The following is a 20573-nucleotide window of genomic DNA, read 5'->3' as shown; positions in this document are numbered from 1 at the left end:
TGACCATTCCTTGGGGAAACCCTTCCAGTGGCCGATCGTGCTCTGAAAACCTCCTGACGTCCAGCCTGAATCTCCCCTGACTCATCTTTATGTCGTTCCCTCCTGTCCTGTCTGGTCACGAGAGGGAAGAGAGCAGTGTCTGCCCCTCTGCTGTCCCTCGGTGTGATGTTGAAGAGCACAATGAGCTCTCTCCGTCTCTTCCAGGCTGGACAAAGCAAGTGCCCTCACCACTCCTCACACATCTTCCCTTTCACACCCTTCCCCACCCTCGTGGCCTCCTTTGGGCACTCTCCAAGAGCACAGTGCCTTCATATTGTGGTTAGCCTGGAGAAAACTGACAGGGGATCTCATTAATGCATAAAAATATCTCCCAGGGTGCTAAGATGCTGGTGCAAGGGTCTTTTGAGTGTGCTCAGCAACAGGATGAGGAGCAGCATCCATAAATTAAAACACGAGAAGTTCCATTTCGACACAAAGATCTTTATGCTGAGGGTGGCAGAGCACAGGGACAGCTGCCCAGAGAGGGTGAGATTCTCCCTCTCTGGAAATGTTCCAAACCCACCTGGACACGTCCAGCTGTGTCCATGCTCCGCATGACCCTGCCTTGGTAGGGGGCTGGACTGGGTGATCTCCAGAGATCCCTTCCAACCCTAACAATTCCGTGATCTCGGTGTGGGGTGGTGGAAGCCATCAGGGCGGCCCTCAGGGTCTGTGCTGCCAGTGGCTCCAGCCCCACAGTGTCGATGGAATTGTCCATGCTGCCTCAGTGCAAAGATAATGCAGAAAAACGTCAGGGACTGAAAGGGGCGTTGACCCCAAAGCCACTGATCTGGCTCTGACAGCATTTGAAAAACAGAGTTCAGTCTCTGACTCCACGGACAGCTTCGTTTTAGCAGTGACAGTAACTCAAAGAATGTTTTCTTGTAAACTATGGGGTCAGAATCGCCACTTAAAGAACTGTCTCCTCCCATAACGTAAGTATGGAAATATTTTATCATTCTGCTAAGTACATTCTTTCCCCCCATGGGAAGATGGATTATTTGTGTAGCTTTTAATGTAAATCACATCCACAAATTCCGTGCACATCTAAATCACAGGCTGTCCTACCATCTTTGACACTAGGAATTTCTGCAGCATGGAGTGTGAGAATCTGTAAATATCCTATATGCCAGTGGAAATATGTAAATTACTTGGAAGATGGATAGCAGAATTTTATGTTGGATACGTTAGGGAAGGATCAATAAAAAAGTGAGATTTTGTGCTGCACTAAGCAGCACTGTATCTATTCCTTCCCTTTTTCATGTCTGTTTGCCCATCATTAGGGTTTCTTCTCTCAGACACTGAAGATGCCATTGTCTCCTGTGGTGGTAATAAGGAGAAAAGAATGAAAAATTGCTGCTACAGGTAAAAAGAAAAAAAAAGAGTCAGGCCATCCTAACTGGGGTGCTTACATTCCTGCACCCTGAGAAAAGGAGAATATGCTACCAAATACTGAAGTAATTTCCTAATCAGTATACAAAAACCAAATGCTCAAAAAACTTTACAATTCTCTATTGACTGGGGAGCCCCATGAAAATGCTTGGTTTAGTCACAGGCAGTACACGTCAACTCTGTCACCTCACCTTAGTGCATAAATGAAAGGTCATGGTAAAAATAAATTAAAATGTAAACAAGAGGCAAGCAAGGATGAAGGAATGGGTTGTGCTTGAGAAGAGATAAAAGCTCCCACCATGGTTCATGTTGGAAGGTGGCTTGGAAAGAAGGGAACATGAACAGTCTGACTTATCATAAACAGGGAACAATTCGTCATTGCACAATAACTAAATGATTACAGACACTCATGGCTGTCAGGCCCCAAATGTGGGGAGCACTGTTCAGCACAGAGTGTGATTTTAGGCCTTATCTCAGATGCTGAAAAATTTGACCTCATCTTATCTCAGATGCTGAAAAATACTCATGGTTTCCAGAGGCAGTGAGGGCGACTGCTGGAAGAAAGGCTGGAAGGAGATGTCCTGTGTGGTGACCGCAAATACCAGTTCTCTGAGGTCTTGGGTGAAGCCCTGGATTTGTCACCACCACTTCAGAGAGGCCAGGGATGTGCGTGTATGTCCGGATTGCCCAAAAGTTGTGAGTTTGTACCCAGAATCCAGCTGCTGCTCCGTGTTAATTCCCAGGTATCAGATCCAGGCACTGAACATGTCATTGACACCGTGTGTTGAGTTTCACCTGCTGTTCCTCCAGGACTTAAGCCAGAGATGGATTCTCACTTCTGGCTGCAGTTAAGGCTCCTGGAAATGCTGTAACTCCACGCTGAGTTTTTGCCAGACATATGCACAAAGTGATTAAAGTTTCATTTGCAGTCAGTTTTTGAAGTGGACTTAAATTCCCTCCAGTACACTTGCTCCCACGTAATTCATCCTTGGCTCTGCTATGACAGCACATTTCAAACACATTATGGCTGTTATTCATTATTATGCCTTTGACGTAGTGTTCGTGAATTTTAACTGAAGATTTATTTTGATATAAATTTTTTCAGAATGAAAGCAACTATCTGATTGTTTCACAAAAATAAAATAAAAAAATCTGGCTTTCCTGCTGCATTTGAACTCTGCTTTTGTACATGGAAAGAAAAAAAAAAACCTACAACCCTGAATGTTTAGTTATTCTGTAACCAGGCATTTCAGGTCAAAGACACTGAAGGGATCAAAAAAGATAAGCAAAATTAAAACACCAAGGTCAGATAAATTCTTCCCAAGAATAGTGAAGATAAATCCAAGGAGGAAACAGAACAGAAATCAGATCTTATCTCCACTTTGCTTCCTGGCCAAAGACGCTGAAAGTGTCTCCAAGAAGTAAAAAGATATCTCACATTAACCGGTGCCAGTGTTGTCAGGAGAGACACAGAATCAAACACACCCTGGCTGGAGAGGAGCACTGCTGAGCACGTTTGTGGTTCTCTGGAAAAGGAGAGGATTACTGGGCACAAGAGCCAACTCTAACCAGTGGGGAACTGGTTTTATTTCCATGTATATCATGCTGAGTCCTAAACATATCTGAGCCACCTACCTGCATCCTGACCCTAGATTTATACATCAAGCCATGTAGAAAATTGGGATGAAAAGGAACTTTCTGGGGTTTTGCAGTCACCATCCTTATGTTACAGTCACCTCTTCACCGTGGCCAGTGTCTCACAGGGGCTGCCCAGGGAAACTCTGGATGTGAAATGGGATTCAAAGGATTGATCACAATTAACAATTAACATTGAACAAAGCTTCAGTGCCAAAGATCATAGAATCATAGAATTGCCTGGGTTGGAAGGGACCATAAAAGTCATCTCATTCCAATACCCTTGCCATGGGCAGGGACGCCTACCACTAGACCAGATTGCTCCAATCCCTGTCAAACACGGCCTTGAGCACTTTATTTCAAGCTGAAAACCTCCAAGAACAGGACAAACATATGGGTACTACACCTACCATCTGCAGTTCAGCTGGAGCTAACCAGAGTCCCAAGCCCATTGATGAGATGCATCTCTCTTGCTTTGCAGTGTGCAGCTCCATCCACGGTAGTTCAGGGGGGAGGAATCCTCCTTTCCCAATGTGGCTGTCACAAAAAGTAGCACATCAGTCTGCAAAGCCTCTTAGCAGACTATTGACTTAGCCAGGCATTACCAGTACCTGTGAAAGTGGGATGGCAAAATCTGACCAGTGCTTCAAGCTTTGCTTGCAAAGTTGTTTACTCTGGTAAGATGCTCTGACAGCCTTAGAATGGCCATTCATTGAAAAAAAAATGAAAAAAAAGAGATTATATGCGCTTTATCAGGACATGCTTCCTGTATGCAATGAGGACTGAGCCAAGCAGAGTGAACATTATCATTTATTTTAACTGAAGGGTAACTTATTACTGAGTGTCATTCTACTCAGCATGCTCTTTTAATACTGATTATGCCAATAACTTGAGCAAACAAACTGGAAGTTGCTACAGCTCATTCTTTGGCAAAAGGTCATTCACCTCGTGCTGTAAATGGTCCCACTAAAGAGGTGTGTTTTTTCAGGGGCTGGAGTGTACCTCACCTGTTGAACTGGCCTTCACACATGACTCAGGAGCAGAGTGAATCACAGCTCACAGCATACCCAGAGCAGGAGCACGGGGAGCCTGGTGTCACCACGGTGCTCCGAGGAGATGTCTTCGGATGACAGGGCTTAAAGAAGAAATGTAGCTTCCTCCCTGCTGGGAACTCCACGTTTCTGGTGAGTTAGCAGAGATTAACGGGCATTCCTGCTGCACTGGCTGCTGGGTTAATTTATAGCTATCTGTAAAGAAAGGCTTATTTATTTATTCCAGTTAGAAAGCTTGAATCCTTGGAAATTTTAAGTGAAGGCAGATTTTTAAGGAGAGACTGTCTGAATGGCGAGTAAGAAGCAGGCTGAGGTAACTCCTGCGTATTAAAGTAGTCAAAAGAAAAAGTGTAATATAACTTAGATTTTCTCTTTAGCTTTTTACTTTACAGATGTTAAAAAATAGCACAGACTACCTTCTTGCCTCAATATTTTAAATATTAAACAATTCCTTGTGTTCCTTAATGGTGCTCAGACCTTAATGTACCTTTATAAATCACACCATCCTTATGCATGTCTGTGGTGTGACATTGTCTATATATCCTCTATGAATCCCAAAGACAGGACATCCCACTTTAATACTGTGTTTGAAATAACAGACCCATTTTAAGGCAATCTGCTGAGATAGGACAACCACCAGAGAGAGAGTCTGGATGACAAGAGGAGACTAATTTAAAAAGACTGAGATGTTCTAAATGCATTGTCCCATTCTGTGTAGTGAGTTTTGAATGTGGAGCCCAGAGGGACATTATCATCTCAACAGAAGACGTACTTGATGGTCTTTCCAAAAGATTTCCCCACATCTTTTCTTAAACCAGTATAATACGTATCTAAAGACCTCATTTGCAGAATGAGGGCAAACTGTGAATATCAGAGCTGACAAAAGCCAAGCACAGGGTGGGTTCACAGCACCACGTTCTGTGCCCTGGCTGGAAAGAGTCCACGTGCAGCTGTGGATGTGTGTGTCCCTATGTCCCCACGTGGCACAGCCCCCTTGCTGGATTATGCCAGCCTTTAGAGCACCAATCCCTCAGCTCTGCCTTCTGCACCTGATATATCTCAGATCTTCAAGGATTTCCATTATGAGAAAGGCTTTTACCATTTAAGTGCTGGGATCAATGCATAGAGCAAAAAGCCGTCCCTTGACATTTTCCTGTAATATCTTGAGATTTCATTGAATGCTAGCAAAGTCCACAGATCCACAAGAGGATTTAAAATAGCATTGTTGTGTGACTCTTTGTTCCTGAAATACATAATAGTGTACAGATTTTGCAGCTTTTGATGTTAAAATCCCATTTGCAAGAAGAAAGAAATTACAAAGACGTTCAGGAGTCAATATAAACTCAAAATAACACAGGTAAAATGTTTCTTGAGTGCCACTGGTCTCTTTGTTCTTTCTGCCTCCTTCCATACGAGCAGAAAATGCATGAGCTCTCTCTCATTTGAGCTTCCCCTGTTGTACCCAAGCTGGGAAGCAACCTCAGAAGGGTCTTGGGTGCCTTCAGAGGGAGAGGAGAGCAAAGTGCACACTCGGAGTTGCAGAGGCCTGGATCTAAGGGCTCATCACTGTGCATCAGCCACCAGAGTCACTGCTGAGTTGTGCAGGCAGGGGAGCAATGGAGAGGAACATCCCCCACGCTGTCCCAGCTGCTCTGGTGGAGCAGAGCTCGCCCACATTGGGCAGCAGGGCAGAGCAGCTGTGTGGGGGAGGCTGGGGGAGATGCCTTTAACAATCTCTTCCAGGCTGGAAGATCCAAACTCCTCAGAGCACGTCCAGCCCGACTGTGGGAGTCACTGTTTCCTTACGGGGGGAACTGGTGGTTTAGGCAAAATTCTGCCCAGACTCCACTGGCGTAGACACACTGAACCCACAACACTTTGGTTTGTAGCTTTGATGAGTGAAACTAATTTTGTTATTGTGATTTAAATACAAAAGATCTGTAAAATAACAGAAGATTCCCTCAAAGTCTTTTACCTGAATGTCCTGTTAATGCACAATAAGGGTCCATTCTGCTGCTGTGTTTTACCCACAAAGTTCTGGCCTCCCATCTCTGGGGAGATTTGGCTGCTGGTCACTACTTGATGAACTAGCCAAGTAGTTTTAGCAGCTTTCCAGCATCCCTGCTGTGCATAGACACCAGGAGGTAGCCCACAGCTTATGAAACACCTTAGGGGAAAATCAGCAACATGCTTGTCAAATATTCCTCTTTGAGCAAATGATTACTCAGAAGCCTTGCACAGCAAGATTTAACACATTCAAGTGCCACTTCTTATTAGGGTGTAGCTGACTTGTAACTTATTTTCATTGGCCCAAGGCCTTATTTCCTGCTTTGTGAGGGGTGATCCATGTGAATAAGCTAAAGGTTACCTGGATGGAAGGGTAATTGGCACACCTAACTGCAGGGAGCAGCTTTACCCCTATTTTCTGAAATACAAAATGGACCACATACTTGAGAGTCCCCTCCTCTAAGAATTGCTAGCAGGTGGTTTTCTGGCAGCAGGGAGTAAGCCTTCATGCCTGGTTAGCAATAAAATGTGAACTTTGAATTGTGAAGACATTGAGAATGGGGGGGAAAATAGTAGCAATCATTAGGTCTATAACCGACGGGACAAATGCTTCCCTGAGGAGTCAGCAGCAGTGCTGTTGACACGCCTGGCACAGTGGACCATGCTTGGGAGCAAGTTTCAGGCAGCACCAGGCCACAGAGCAAAGGCAGGTAAAAGCTGGGAGTATCAGACTGTCATAAAAGTCTTCATATAATAATTAATGGCCTGTGGGGCCAGAATGTCTGAGGGATGCATGTGTGTTTGGTGTCACTGACCTGCCAGTGGGTGATGGCCAGCGAGCAGTGGGCTGGGAGAGCCACCTCAACACCTCACCACCTCACACTGGACAGGCAGGAACCCCTGCTCAGGACTAATTTGGACAAGCAGCCGTAAAAGTTGGATTGATGCCACTAATAAATGAGGGACTAAAGGTCAAGGAGGAGTTTCTGTTTCCCTGAGGGATGGGAGACACCGCAGCCTCAATGGCAAGCCAGCCTTGCCTCCTCTTGGAGCTCAGCCTTCCACTTCCTCATCTCCACACCCATATTCTGCCATCCATGGGTTGGCAATAGGTAGTCATATGCAAAGTATATGTTCTCTAGGGATTATGGCAGGGGAGCAAGCAGGGAAGCTTTGTTAGCTGGGGAGGGGCTGGCTCACAGCAGCTGAGCTCACATCTGTACAGGTTCACCTTGGCAAGGGGTCCAACCCAGGCAGCAGATGCTGTGCCAGACCCCCTCTGCTGTCACCTTGGTGGTCCAGGGATTTCTGCACCCTGTCCTGGCAGGTCAGACCCACATTCTCAGGAGGAAACAGATGCTGAGGTACATGAGACCCCCTCTTTGAAGAGAGCTGGAGTAGGGAGGGGAATCAGGTTCTCTCTCAACTCCTTAGTTTCTCTGTCTTTTGCAGGCATCTCCACGCTGAAGAAATACTGTGAAGGTGTGATCCATCCCATCTGCATATACAAATATGAAGTTCTTCTGGATAATCCCATTTTTCCTGCTGCAAGGTAGTCTTGGCTTAAAGGATAATGGTGTGGGTGATGTAGGTTACATGTGCAAAGACCTCAACCTCCTGGAAATACAGTTTCTTTCTTTCTGTGGGGCTATTTTCCTTAGTGTATACCAGCAGCAGCCTGGCTGAGCCAAGGAAAAAGTTGCACCCCAGTTCCAGAACTGGGTGTCATTCCCATCTGCATTCTGTGTGTGTATTCTCTGCTTGGGGTTGGCCACACTTAAATGTTGGCTTCTTTGCAGAGACACTGAAGCTTTTCTGATAAAAAATGCTAAAGTCAAGCTGTGTATACAAGCCAGCATGATGAATAGGAATTTCTTGGTGGAGGACTGCAGTCCAGTCTCAGATTTCCAGGACTGGTCTTGGCAAGGCAACTCTTTGGTGAATTGTGGCACATGGAGCTGCCTCTCCTTGGTGGGAGGTGGGAAATGTAGGAAGGCCCTATCAGCATTCAGAAGTTTTGCAATCCTGCTGCCTCACCATAATGGGGTCTGCAGCCAAAAACACTCTCCACTTCTCAGTGCACGAGGTCAGGCTGTGCACTCAGGGCTGCGTTCTGCCTGCTTGGAGAGACGTGCTGGGCAACCCTGGGAGTGAAGGGGAAGGTCACCTCCAGTCTGAAGGGCTGCAGTGAGTGACTATTGCATCTTTCTCTTTCCACCACAGCTGAGGCAGAGCACAAGTACCTCCCAACCACCCTGGCCAGCACACACGTGGACGAGCACACAGCAGGCAACATTACACTTCCACTGGGCTTGGAACTGGAACAGCTGGAGGAGCTGCTCTGGTTCTTCCGCAGAGAAGACCGTGAGTCCCATCGGTGCTCCTGGGCTGAGACACAGTCCTTGGCTGTTCACTTTCTTGCCTAACAGAGATGCCTGAGGGCACTACCCTGAGGAGGACAGTGGTATTTACCCCAGACACACAAACCCTCAGTCTTGCCTCTGGAATAAGCAGGCCATAGGTGAAGACAGTCAGGAGGCTTTGCTGAGATAGTGTCTCTGGGGTTCAGCCTCTTTCCAGGCAGAGCTTGCCAAGAGAGCAAAGGTCTCTTTGGATTTTGGCAGGGTGGAGGGAGTAGATTGACACAGCAGCAGGTCAGCGTCATGAGGATCAACTTCAAAGCCACAAAAATCAAGGACAGAGCATCTTGGGTGTCCTCAGAAAACCCCTGGCCAGGCTCTATGGGTCACACTGTGCTGTGCCTGCTAACACTGCCTCTCTGCTTTCCCTCAGCCTCAACATGGAATTACTCTGTTCTTGCGCTGTCCCTCGCGACCATGATTTTGGGTCTCGTTCTTCTGACCATTAACATTGTGCGAAACAGGTGAGACAGGAGAATTTGAGAAACTTTTGGTGGGTGGTGGTGCCCTGAAAGCCTCCCAGGCAAACAGACACAGGGGTTTGGCAGGGCAGGACAAGCCCTGAGTGATGGGGAGAAGGGCAAAGACAAACTCGCTTTGAACCATTTTTTGTTATAAAACCTTGCCTGATGCCTGCTCACTTTTGCGTCACTTGGATTGAATAAAGGTCTGCACAGCTCTGCCCAGCCCAACAGGGCTGCTGGGAGGGAAGCAATGGTAGCTGTGGTGTGAGGTGCTCTCCCTTAAGTACAGGGACTCTGGAGCAGCACTCCCAGCCTTTCCCCTTCCACATCCCCACGCACTTCCCCGGCTGCTGCACACCCCCGCAGCTGAGGAGCAGCTCGCTGTTTGCCAGGGCGTGAAAACAGCACCGAGCTAGAGCTGCCGAGAGAAGAGCTGAGGCTGCGAGCCTGCCTCGCTCTCCCTCTAGTGATGGCTCGCTGCGTGCTGCTCCTGGCGTCAGGAGCTGGGCGCTCTCCAAGTGGGAATCCCACAGCTGTGCGTGCTCAAACACTTCAGAGCACTTACCTGGCACAGCTCACCTGGCAGCGTTTGCCCACAGGCAGCTGGCAGCGTGTTCCAGGAACACGGTGTAAATGGATGGCTGTGACCCTCACCAGGGCTGGTGCCCTCAGACGTGGGCTGGGCTTGCTGCTTCACTCTCTGTGTGTCCTTGTTGTGCCTTCCCTGCAGGAAAAGGAAGAGCCTCGTGAACAGAGAAGCAGCACAAACCACACAGGAGGCTGACCCTGATGCCAAGCAAGCCCTGATGCCTGTGCAGGAATACAGCCTGGCTGAGCCACTAAAGCAGCAGCCAGGGCCCCAGGACCAGAAACCAGGGGACGTGATGGTCCAGTGGAAGGATGGGACTGTCACATCTCTGTACACAGAGATGTCTGAGGAGGCCATATAGTGGCAGCTGGAGTCAGCCCATTTAGGCCTTAAGGAAGGTATCAGAATGTCTCAATTCACAGGGGTGCAAGTTTAAAAATGCAGTTTAGCCTGGAGAAAGAAAAGTGTGAAACAAGAAAGCAGCAGAGCTGCATCTGCAGGAGGGGCCCTGGGCTCAGCTCCTGCCTGGTTGGTGTTCCCCCACTGCTCTGGCTGCTTCCAGCCTTCCCTCCAGTGCCAGCTTCATCTCCTCCCTCAGGTGCTGCAAACAGGTTTGACCTGAGCCAGGGAAGTAAGTGGGAAGCTTGGGCTGCAGTCAGCCAGGGAAAGCACCCTCACTTCCCATCAGGAAAACAGCAACACTGAAGCTGAGACATTTTTATTCTTTTCAGAATCCTCTTTATTAAAATACTTTCCAAAGTGGTTGATCAAAATGCCATATTGCATCTCTCTGTCAGTAAGGTCATATATATATATATATTTGTATATATGTACAAATATACACATGGATATTTTACTCTGCAAAGTAACTGCAACTCCAGGGAGAAGCAGAACATTTCATCTGATAGAGCACCTGAAACCAAACATCCAGCCCTTGATGCTGACTCGGGCACAGGTAGAGCCTGGTCTGCTCCAGGATTCCCTTTGTGTCCTTCACTGGGCACGCATAGAAGCCATGAAATAATTTAAGACATTATTGGAAATACATCAGTCTTTTAAACACAGGCTTTGCAGACCATGTCCTTGATGATCTCTTTGCAAAGCCTTTGGAAAGGGCTGCTATAGTGTAAAAAGTTGAGCAAAAAAGCAGCAATTTTGCTGTGACTTAGCTTGATGCGTAGCTTTCAGTTTCAGGTCACCTGAGGCCTTTAAGCAGCTGAAACAGTATCTGCACCTTTTTTATCTGGATTTTAAAAAAATAATAAAAATTTCTCCTACTTATTGCTTAGTTGGGGACCTGTGGATGAATGAGATGGGTGCCTCCATGCTGGATTAATGATTAGTTCCCCATTCTGGGCTCCTGTAGTTGTGGGCCAGGTGTCCAAGCTGGCTGTGGCCGTGGGGTTGGCCCTTCCCCTGCCAACATTATCCACAGCTCTGCCTCCTCTGGGAGCTGCTGCATCCTCACAGAAAACTGGGCTGGCTGCAGTGGCAGTGGCAGAACAGGGTGCAAACACCACAGCAGCCCCGGGCAGGGGCAGGCAGAGCAGTGCCACAGCCCATGTCAGACCCTTGGCACTCTGCCTGCTCGCCACGTTGCCACTGCTGGCTTTGCCCTGGCACAGAGACCAGGGCCACCATCTGCCAGCAGCTGCTGCAGTGCCTGCCAATCCATCATGGAAGGTCCCAGCTCCTGTGGAGCTGGGGGGATGGATGAGGGTCTCTCTCCTCCCTCTCTGCAGCCCACAGGGATGTGTCCTAAAATATCTTGAAGCCTTTCAGCAAGGTGAGCGTGGGAGCCTTCCTTTTGCTCTGAGCCCGCGAGGACTTGACGGTGACCAGCTTGGCCTGGGCCACTGAGGGGATCTCCTTGTAGCTGATGGGGGAGAGGGTGTTGAAGGTGCAGGTGGCCAAGCTGTGGTGGGTGGGCAGGGCCACCGGCATGGCCACGGGCGGGCAGGGCCGCTCCTCGGAGATGAAGAGGGGCAGGTTCCCCTCCGCCTGGCGCCGCACCTCCCGCACGGCCTCGTGGAAGACGTGCTGCACCCGCGCGAAGTCCTGGCACGCCGACACCTCGTGGAAGAGGCACCCGAACCTGCTGGCCAGGGACATCCCTTCTGCTGAGAGCACCTGCCTGGTGAGAGCAGAGGGGATGGGTGCAGGAACTCTTGAGGCACAGCAGCCACCCAAAAAAGGTGCAGGTAACAGATCGTGCATCCCACACCTCCTTCCCAAAGAGCACCGAGGTAGCACCTGCCCATCCCTGCCCTGGGACAAGCAGGTACATGAGTCCAAAGAGTTTTGCCTTTACCAAAATCCCAGAGTAATAGTCTCTTTGTGTTCCTCGGGAATCACACAGCTTCCCCTGCTAGGGATGTGTTCCAGGAGCCCAGGGGTGGGTGTGATGACAGTGCACTGGGAAGCAGGGAGGGGCAGGTCCTTGCTGTGGGGAGGGGGATACCTCCATCCTGGGAGCACGAGGGTTCCAGCAACGCACGTGATTCAGGGGCCCATGGGACCACAGAGCAGCACAAAAGGCCAGAAAAACATATTGGGCACATCCAGTCCTGGCAGTGGGGCTGGAACTAGAGGGCTCCAGGGAAAGGAAGGGCATGTCCAGAGGGGCTCCTCTGGCTCAAGCCCTGCCAGGGATGGTGACGCTGCCTCACCACTCAGCCAAAAAACATCCTACTGAAAATACCAACGGGCTCAAAATAAACACATCAGCCCTCAGGCAGGAGAGCAGAAACTTCGGGGATGTGGGAGGATGTTGCAGATACTAATGGGGGTGGAAATACCCGTGAAGCAATCAGAGTTGGGTTTTGCATCCCAGCAGGAGGGATGGGGACGGATGAGCTCTCTCCCACGGGGAGCAGGCAGCCTTACCGCGTGCCCGGTACCTGTACTGCTCCATGTCCAGCTTGTTTCCCAGCAGGAGCACGGGGCAGCGGCGCTGGCAGCCGCGCGCGTGCAGCGCGAGCACCTCGAGGTAGCGCTGGCAGCCCTCGAAGCTCTTCCTGTTGTCAATGCTGTAGACAACCAGGAAGGCGCTGGCCCAGCACAGGTAGCGCTCGCAGTTCCCAGGGCCATCCTGGGGGTGAGAGGAGAGGCTGAGCTGCAGTCCAGCCGTGGTCCAGCTGGTCATCACACCCCCGGTGCCTCACCTGGTCAGCAGTGTCCATCACCTTCAAGAGCACAGGCTGCTGGTCCACCAGCTCCTCCGAGGAGTAGGTGTCCTCTGCAAGAAGAAGGGTGGTTGTGTGAGGATGGGCTGGCACATCCTGTCTTCTTCAAAGCCAAGCAAAGCCCAGGATGCTTGGGACACCATGGAAAAATTTCAGCCCTGATGAGGAGCACCCTCCACCAATGCCTCCCACCTTACTCCTTCCTGAGATAACATTATTTTGGGGGACTGGTGGTGATGTTGCTGGGCTAGGAGCAGTTATTCCTCCCCACGTGCTGCAAGCGTGGGCTCCCACAGGAGAAGGAGGGAGGGGAAGGAGCTTGGCACAACAATCACTGCACCCTGGGCTCAGCCCTTATCTAAAAGCCGTGGCCTGATGAGATAAAGCAATCTGGGGGCTTGACATGGGACTGTTTCCCAATAAATCAAGCGAGAGGAGCAGTCCTTTCTTTTGGAAGGAGGGCAGGCAGGGAGAGCCGTTGAGCCATTCCCCCAGGAGAAGGATGCTTTCTTTGGGCCAGCTTTTAACAGATGTGTTTCGGAAAGGTTTTGACGTGGGAAGATGAAACCACATTCCCAAAAATATCTGAGGAAGAAAGGATTTATCCTTCTTTCTAAGAGTCACTGAATTATTAGGGGCTGGAGTTGGTTCTTGGACAAGGTCCATATCTCCTTAATGTCCCCAATAAATCATTTATGGTTCTTCCCCACAGCCTGGAGTCAGGCCTAGGAAAATAGTTATTAATTACTCAAATGAGTGGAAAAAAAATGCCCAGAACTGCTCACTGCAAAACTCAGCCCCAGGGTCACCTGCTGTGCACTCGTCCTCATTTCCTCAGCCTTTTCCCTGCCCAACAGACATGAGATGCTCCTCAAAGAGCCTCAAGAATTCAGCTTTTTGTTTTTTGGGGGCAATGCGAGAAGAGAACGTTCCCATGAGAAGTGCCCCCAGAGAGGGCACTGCTTTCACCTCTGTTTTTGCAAATGGTTTTGGGTCAAATCCAGCCCTTCCTGTTGTTTTTTATACAATTTTGGGTGGGTTGTTTTTTCTTTCCCCTTACATGCTACATTCATGGGAAACGTGGGAGATGGGAAGGATGCTCCATGGGATAAGAACATGCCTTACCCAAGTTGGGATCATATTCACTGATGAACCTCTTGGTTAGAAACTTCACGGTCAGAGCTGCAGGAGGTGAAAGAGGCAGGTGAGGCAGGTGTCCCCTGACGGCGCCCGGCAGCTCCCCGATGCCCTGCCCTGCCCTGCCCGTCTCACCTGACTTGCCGGCCCCCCTGCACCCCAGGATGGCCACGTTGCACTCGGGGAGGGGACTCTGCGGCGGCCGCTCGCTGCTGGCTCGGGGCTTGCCGAACATCGAGGACATCCTCGGTCCTGCGGGAGAGAGCAGGGGGACATGGAGCACCCGCTGCCATGTCGGATGGGGACCTTCTCACGGCCCCAGCCTGGGGGAGAGAAGGGCTCAGCAGCACCAGGGTGGGACATCCCCTCTCTTCCATCCGCATCCCGAGGCTGGCTGGCATCCTCATCCCACAGTGGCGGCCAGCACCCCAGCGAAAGAAAAGACCCTCCAGCCCTCTGCCCACCCATCACAGCCCAGAAAGAGAAGAGAAACGCAGCCTCCCACCTTACAGCCCACGGCCGGAGGGGACGCGGGGCTCTCCGTGAGCGCACGGCCGGGGCTGCGATGAATGAGGCAGGCGGAGGCGAGCGCGGCTCCCGCTGCTCGGGCTCCGGCCAAACTCCTTGTAAGGAAAGCTGCCACGCCGCGGGGCTGGACACGCTGCCCGGCCACCCCGAGGACAGTCCCCTCGGCAGAGCACCCCGAGCTGCCCCGGCTGCGGGCGGGGACCCCCGGCCCGAGACCTGCCGTGCCGGGATTGGGGCCGCCTCGCCATGCCCCGGCACCTTCGTGAGCCCTCAGCTCCTCGCCGTGCCCCGGCGAGCCCGAGCCGGGTCCCTCTGTCCTGGCTGAGGCTGCGAACTCATCACAGCTCCGGCAGCGGGAGCAGCACCCGGAGCTGCCCGTGCGGCCGCCCTGAGCACCGCCTGCCCGGCTCCCTCGGACGCAGTGGAGCACAGACACCTTCTGCTGCCGGCAGAGCCTTCCGAGGCACAGAAATGCCCTTTTGCCACCCAAAAGTCCCAAGAGGAAGAGGAGCCCGGGGAGTACTCACCGGTGCCCGTACCAATCCATCAGCCGGCACCCAGCGGCTCTGAGCCCGAGTAGGTGGCGGAGGCTGAAGTCAGCGTTGTCATGGTGATCACAGGCATTTGGGATAGGGCTCGGTGCCCGGGACCACAGGATGCGGCCCTGGGCCGGCCCCGAGGGGCTGCGGGGGGAGCAGAGCCGAGGCTGGGGGACGAGGCTGCTCCGCGGCCATGCGGGGCTGCTGCGCCCTTGGGAATATTGCCCGTTAATACAGGCAGGATATTTTTAACCCTCCCAAAATAGTCTGGGAGTGTGGAAGTCCCTGCAAGCCCCAGGGATGGGGAGGATGGGATCACAGGGATAAGTCCCCTGTGGGAAGCAGAGCCCCTCTGAGGAGCTTTTACCCTAGACCCCCTTTGGTCACAGGTCTAGGGTGCTTAAAAGCAATTGGAACTAAACACGGTATTTTAAGCTGAGGATCAGTGACAGTGGTGCAAGTGCAAAACTTTCCCATTCTCCCCTAAACTCAGATTTTTGGGGGAACCTGCTGTGGCCATAATCCTGAGGCAAAAGCTTTGCCATCATGCACTGCCTGGGAAGTTCCCAGCTGCTGGGATGAAGGGGTTAAGGAAGGAGCAAAAAATAGACCTTCAACAGGATGAGCTGCTCAGGTTAAATTATTCATCAAAACAAAACACCAGCTGCAAACTAATCACAGGTAGTGATGGGGAGATCCAGGAAGGAGCCCCCAAGTGAGCCCTGTTGTCAGCCTTCCTCGGCACCCCACGGTGGAGCTGAAATGGGATTTCTAGCCAGAAAAATCTGTGATTAGCACACAAACAAGTGATGTGCCACAAATAACACTTCTCCTCACTGTCAAGCTCTGTGTCAGTAAACAGGGGCTTATCTCTTCCCACAGCCAGGTATTATGGGGAACTGGGCAATCCCTGAGGCCAGAGGGGAAGTTTTATGGTGAGAAGAGGCCGCTGCATTTCCTTTTTCTCACCATGAGATCCCCAGGTGAAGCACAAGCTGGCTTATGGCTCCTTTTAGCTGGGATGGATATTGCAGATGCTGCTGCCATGGAGAGGGTCACAAAGGAAGGTCTCTCCCTGCCCATGGCAACACTTGAGGAACAGCCAAGCCCCTTTTCCATGGCTGAGCTGGGAGGCAATGAGATTTGCTGATGCTGTTCACCTCCCTGGGCTGTAAACTCCACGTTTTAAAGGAAAAAAAAATACTGTGGCCAGATGTTCTTCCCAGCCACGCAAATGTGTTGCCCTCCCCAGGCTGGGGACTCTTCCATAGGGCATCATAAGGAGGATGCCTGAGAGTGGAGAGAGCAAAAGCCAGTTTCTCCTGAGTGGCTGGGCACACTCCATGGAATGATCCAGGCACCTCTGCCGTGCCCAGTGCTGGCTGGTGACACTGGAACCCTGCCTGAGTTTGGGGGGGCAGCTGAGCCTGGTGGATGCCTTTGAAGGGCCCCGGTCACGAGCTCAGCTATCTTTAGCCCAAGGTATTTATATTACAAGGCCGCCGGGCAGTGCAGCAAAGGCATCAAAAGGTGGAGAAGGCCAGAGGGGGCTGTGCAGGGGCAGGCACAGAGGGGCTCCCAGGCGAGGATGACCCCAGAGGAGGAAGGCTCCCAGGCAGGACCCCCGGAGCGGGTGCGTATCCGGGTGGAGGAGCAGTCATTCTCAGTGGAGAAGTCCTTGCTGGTGGAGAGCAGTGAGTACTTCCGTGCCCTCTTCCGCTCGGGCATGAGGGAGAGCACGCAGGAGGAGATCGGGCTGGGGGAGCTGAGCGCGGCCGGCTTCCTCGCCATGCTGCGGGTGCTGGCGGGCGAGAGGCCCATCCTTGGCAGCGAGGAGACCTTCCAGGCAGTGGAATGTGCTGCCTTCCTGCAGGTGAAGCCTTTGGCCAAGTACCTGATCCACTCCATCAACTCTGACAACTGCATCCTGCTGTACCAAGCCGCTGCCATCTTCGGCCTCCTGGATCTCTTCCACTGTGCTGCACTCTACATCAGGGACAGCTACGCTGAGCTGGAGGAGTACCTGGACTGCCTCTCCGATGACCTGCTGGCCTATGTGGAAGCCCTCCTACCCAGCACCTTTGTGGCAGTGGGAGCCCACACACCCACCTTCGAGTTCCTGGAGGACCTCTCCAGGACCATCTGCTACCTGGACGAGGAGACCAACACATGGAGGACCCTCTCCTGCCTTCCGCTGAGCGCCAGCACATTCCTAGCCGGCATGGCAACCATGGATAATAAGATCTACATCGTGGGTGGTGTCTACGGGGCCAACAAGCAGGTGGTGGAGAGCAGCTTCTGCTACGATGCTGATGCCAACGCCTGGAGCCAGTTCCCCAGCCCCCACCAGCTGCGCTACGATGTCAGGCTGGTGGGCCACGAGGGCTACCTCTATGCTATTGGTGGCGAGTACGAGAAGATCTCGCTCAAGTCCGTGGAGAGGTACGACCTGGCCTCCAGCACCTGGACGTTCGTCTCTGACCTGCCGCAACCGAGCACGGCAGCGCCCTGTGCCCAGGCCCTGGGGCAGATCTTCGTTTGCCTGTGGCAGCCACTGGACACCACTGTCATCTACGAGTACGAGACCCAGCAAGACGTGTGGCTTCCCGTCACCGAGCTCAAGCGGCACCAGAGCTACGGGCACTGCATGGTGGCCCATCGTGACAACCTCTACGTCATGCGCAACGGCCCCTACGACGACTTCTTGCGTTGTGTCATCGACTGCTTCAACCTGACGTCGCGGCAGTGGAGCGCCCTGCCCGGGCAGTTCATGAACAGCAAGGGAGCTCTCTTCACCGCCGTCGTCAGGGGTGACACCATCTACACCGTCAACAAGATGCTGACGCTGCTCTACTCCGTGGAAGAGGAGACCTGGAAGCAGAAGAAGGAGCGGGCAGGTTTCCCACGCAGCGGCTCCCTGCAGACCTTCCTCCTGCGGCTGCCAAGGCGTGACCATGACATCGCGACATAGCTGTCCCCATCCCATGTCAGGATGCTCTCCTTGCACGTGGCCTCAGCTCTGCACTCGCTGCTCCCCTGGGCTCCTCTCCTCCTCCACGGAGCTGTGCTCAGGTCCAGGGATGCATCACCTTGGAGGTGACATCAGACCCTGCCAGAGGGAAAGGGCAGCTGCTGTCTGCCTCTTCCTGCCCTGCACGGGCACAAAGTCCTGTTAGCCATGAGCTCACAAGCCAGCTGTGTGCAGGACATTGTGGCTTCTGCAGAGGACAGATACCATAGAGATGCAAACATAGGATTTATTTATTCTGACTGCACTCTGAGGGTGTGCAGCTTTCCACCTCCTCTCTGCTTTGATGGGAAATCATTCATTACAAGCAGGAATTAAAAGGAAAGTTATAGAAAAGCTTCTCATTACTGTGTTTTTCATTTACTCTTGAGTTTGGGGTTTTTTCCTCCTGTGCTTCTGAAGGAAAATACCTTCTAACAGGGATCTGTGTCAGGACTTGCTTCTGCCCCTGAATGCTTTTTCAGCTGTGGCTCAGTTTCAGAGCCTTACGTGGGAGTGCAGTTCCCACAGAGCCCTGCATCCCCTGGGAATTCTCTGTGGCTGCAGCGGGGTCTTGGGAGGAGGAGGGGAGATGGGGACTGAAGGGATGCAGCTCCTGGGCATCAGGTGCTTAATGTGCCAAGGGTTTTCTGGGACCTGGGAACCATCAATCACCCCCCCAGGCCCCAGCACAGACCCAACAGGGTGGCAAGTACTGGCTCTCACCAGAGACTTGCTTGAGCCAAGTCAGGGTGTTTTGAGGACATGGCAAAGCTTGGAAATACAGAGAGTGCCAAAAGGGAATGAGGGCTAGGGAGCCATTACATGGTGATACCAGGCTTGCATAGCTCCACAGCCAGAGGAGCTGTTCCCATCAGATCCCCCTACCTGGTGTTGAAGGCTCACAGCCCTAAACACCAGCTCTGGAGACAGCTGGGTAGCACAGAGCTCCCCTTTGTGACCACAGGGACCAGGGCAGCAGCAAACCCAGATCCTGGCTCAGCTGGTTTCCCTTCCATGGGGCAGGCTTTGGGCTGCCTGTGCTGTCCATGCCGGGAGCAGCGGAAGGGATACCAGCTGGGATGCCTCAAATATCTCCACTGCTGATCCCCGCCAAGTTCTCGGCATTTTCCAAACAGTTCCCGCATTTGAGAATAAACCCACTCAACGCAACTGCAAACCAAAACAAACCAGAAAACCCCAGCTTGCACCCACAGCCAGATGGAAAACCACTGGATGCACCTTGTCCCCATTTGCTCTCTGCCACTGGGCCAGGCCACCACCCCGATGTCACCCCTAAGGGGACTGCTCCTGGTGGAGCTGCGGGTCTGGCAGTGGCACAGGGAGGCAGGGGACACCAACAGACCTGTCCCAGCTCTGCACTGTGGGCACTGGGAGCTGAGCAGCATTGCACAGCAACTCATCAGATCAAATCATTGTCCCCTTCCCAGACAAAGCCAATTAACATTTCACAGAATTCACAGAATTCTGAATTAACATTTCACGTTGTCTTCTCCTGAGAGCAGCACATGGAAACATGTTCCTTTAAAACAATTTTAAGCTGAACAAACAGCTTAAACATCCATTAAAATGAAGTTAAAATAATTCTGTTACTAAAATATTTATGTTGGGCTCCTGTGGCCAACCCTAGACCACAGAACTTGGCAGGCTCACCCCTTCCCTCCAGCTCTGACAGCAAGTGATACAACCTCCTCCCCACCTCCACATGCTGCTTCTTGACAGTTCAGTTTACAAAGATATTTGTCAACAAAATGCAAAAGGTTTTAAGATTTTAAGTGTAGCACTTGAGGGAAAGTGTGAGTCTTGGCAGGCAGCTGAGTATGGCATGGATGCTCCCAAGAGCCATTTGTTGCATCCATCAATCCAGACTGTGATCCAGAAAGTAAAGACAATTTTAAGTGCAAAGGGAGGAAAAAAGATACATTTCTTACCTCTGCAAGAAACAAGCCAAGATCCAGGACCAAGCAAACCACTAAGGAGGGCAAGAAGCTGCTCAGCCTTTGCAGAGTCAGTTGGCACAATGCTGCCAGTGTGCTTTGCTCCAGCAGAATTCAGCACCACTGGCACCAGCACAGCACCCTTATCTTCCCCTTTCCATGCTCACGGTGTTTGCTCCGCCAAAGATCACAGTTCCAGGCGACACGATCTGCCTAATCACAGCTTAACCTTTTGCAAGTCTCGTTTTTAAGGTGACATCATCTTGGCAAGGGGGAATGTAAGGAAAAGCTGTCTGTAGATGGACTTGCCTTATATGGGCCGTATCAAAAATAAAAGCTTGTATAACCAAGGGAAAGCAGGAGGAAAAACAGGGCTGGGAGTTCCAAAAAGAGCCTGTGAGCTCCCCAGGAATATCTCCCTAGGACATACAGGGTGCCACATTTTCAATGCCATTAAAGAAGAGCAGAAGGAATAAAGCACTCTTGGGGATGGATGGTTCAACTCCCCCAAAACATGGATGCCAAGTTTCCTTGTTGCATCCAGGCAAGAATGAAGGCAGCCAGGGAGAGCTGTACCTTCCTGTTGTTGTCTGGCACCCACCTGGAGATCCAGGGAGAATG

General features: G+C 51.6%; 3 protein-coding genes and 1 long non-coding RNA gene across 10 annotated transcripts; 2 read left to right on the top strand and 2 right to left on the bottom strand.

The window, feature by feature from the left end:
- Positions 1-3075: 3075 nt before the first annotated feature.
- On the bottom strand, positions 3076-4215 carry LOC120508985. The gene is made up of 4 exons (XR_005629125.1): positions 4074-4215; positions 3678-3761; positions 3477-3603; positions 3076-3212 (listed from the first exon to the last, which is right to left on the bottom strand). It is a non-coding gene; the product is annotated as an uncharacterized LOC120508985 (long non-coding RNA).
- Positions 4095-10877, top strand: SLC51B (solute carrier family 51 subunit beta). The gene is made up of 5 exons (XM_039723137.1): positions 4095-4250; positions 7578-7677; positions 8349-8489; positions 8919-9009; positions 9740-10877. The coding sequence occupies exons 2-5, from the start codon at positions 7638-7640 to the stop codon at positions 9957-9959; spliced, it is 492 nt and encodes a 163-aa protein (XP_039579071.1). The 5' UTR covers positions 4095-4250; positions 7578-7637; the 3' UTR covers positions 9960-10877.
- Positions 10314-20532, bottom strand: RASL12 (RAS like family 12). 7 transcript variants are annotated; one of them, XM_039723130.1, is made up of 7 exons: positions 19947-20532; positions 14056-14172; positions 13909-13965; positions 12763-12836; positions 12499-12689; positions 11612-11732; positions 10314-11474 (listed from the first exon to the last, which is right to left on the bottom strand). In XM_039723130.1, the coding sequence occupies exons 2-7, from the start codon at positions 14162-14164 to the stop codon at positions 11163-11165; spliced, it is 864 nt and encodes a 287-aa protein (XP_039579064.1). In that variant the 5' UTR covers positions 14165-14172; positions 19947-20532; the 3' UTR covers positions 10314-11162. The 7 variants fall into 7 exon arrangements, with proteins under 7 accessions (XP_039579064.1, XP_039579063.1, XP_039579066.1 ...); XM_039723129.1 differs by lacking the exon at positions 19947-20532 and adding an exon at positions 14976-15385; XM_039723132.1 differs by lacking the exon at positions 19947-20532 and adding an exon at positions 14426-14948.
- KBTBD13 (kelch repeat and BTB domain containing 13) lies at positions 16445-18351 on the top strand. The gene has a single exon (XM_039723127.1). It carries the CDS (start codon positions 16576-16578, stop codon positions 17956-17958), a length of 1383 nt encoding a protein of 460 aa, XP_039579061.1. The 5' UTR covers positions 16445-16575; the 3' UTR covers positions 17959-18351.
- Positions 20533-20573: the final 41 nt, after the last annotated feature.

Source organism: Passer montanus, unplaced genomic scaffold (assembly GCF_014805655.1).
Source record: "Passer montanus isolate IOZ18808 unplaced genomic scaffold, ASM1480565v1 scaffold5, whole genome shotgun sequence".
Classification (NCBI taxonomy): Eukaryota; Metazoa; Chordata; class Aves; order Passeriformes; family Passeridae; genus Passer; species Passer montanus.
The sequence above is the reverse complement of the archived record's forward strand: the minus strand, read 5'-3'. Positions and strand labels throughout refer to the sequence as shown.

Coding starts and splice junctions, on each gene's coding strand:
- KBTBD13 (XM_039723127.1), top strand. CDS start 16,576: ATGACCCCAGAGGAGGAAGGCTCCCAGGCAGGACCCCCGGAGCGGGTG.
- RASL12 (XM_039723130.1), bottom strand. CDS start 14,164: ATGTCCTCGATGTTCGGCAAGCCCCGAGCCAGCAGCGAGCGGCCGCCG. Junction 12,837..13,908: donor TGAATATGATCCCAACTTGG/GTAAGGCATGTT, acceptor TTCTTCTTGCAG/AGGACACCTACTCCTCGGAG. Junction 11,475..11,611: donor TCCACGAGGCCGTGCGGGAG/GTGCGGCGCCAG, acceptor CTCCCCCATCAG/CTACAAGGAGATCCCCTCAG.
- SLC51B (XM_039723137.1), top strand. CDS start 7,638: ATGAAGTTCTTCTGGATAATCCCATTTTTCCTGCTGCAAG. Junction 8,490..8,918: donor GTTCTTCCGCAGAGAAGACC/GTGAGTCCCATC, acceptor GCTTTCCCTCAG/CCTCAACATGGAATTACTCT. Junction 9,010..9,739: donor ATTAACATTGTGCGAAACAG/GTGAGACAGGAG, acceptor CCTTCCCTGCAG/GAAAAGGAAGAGCCTCGTGA.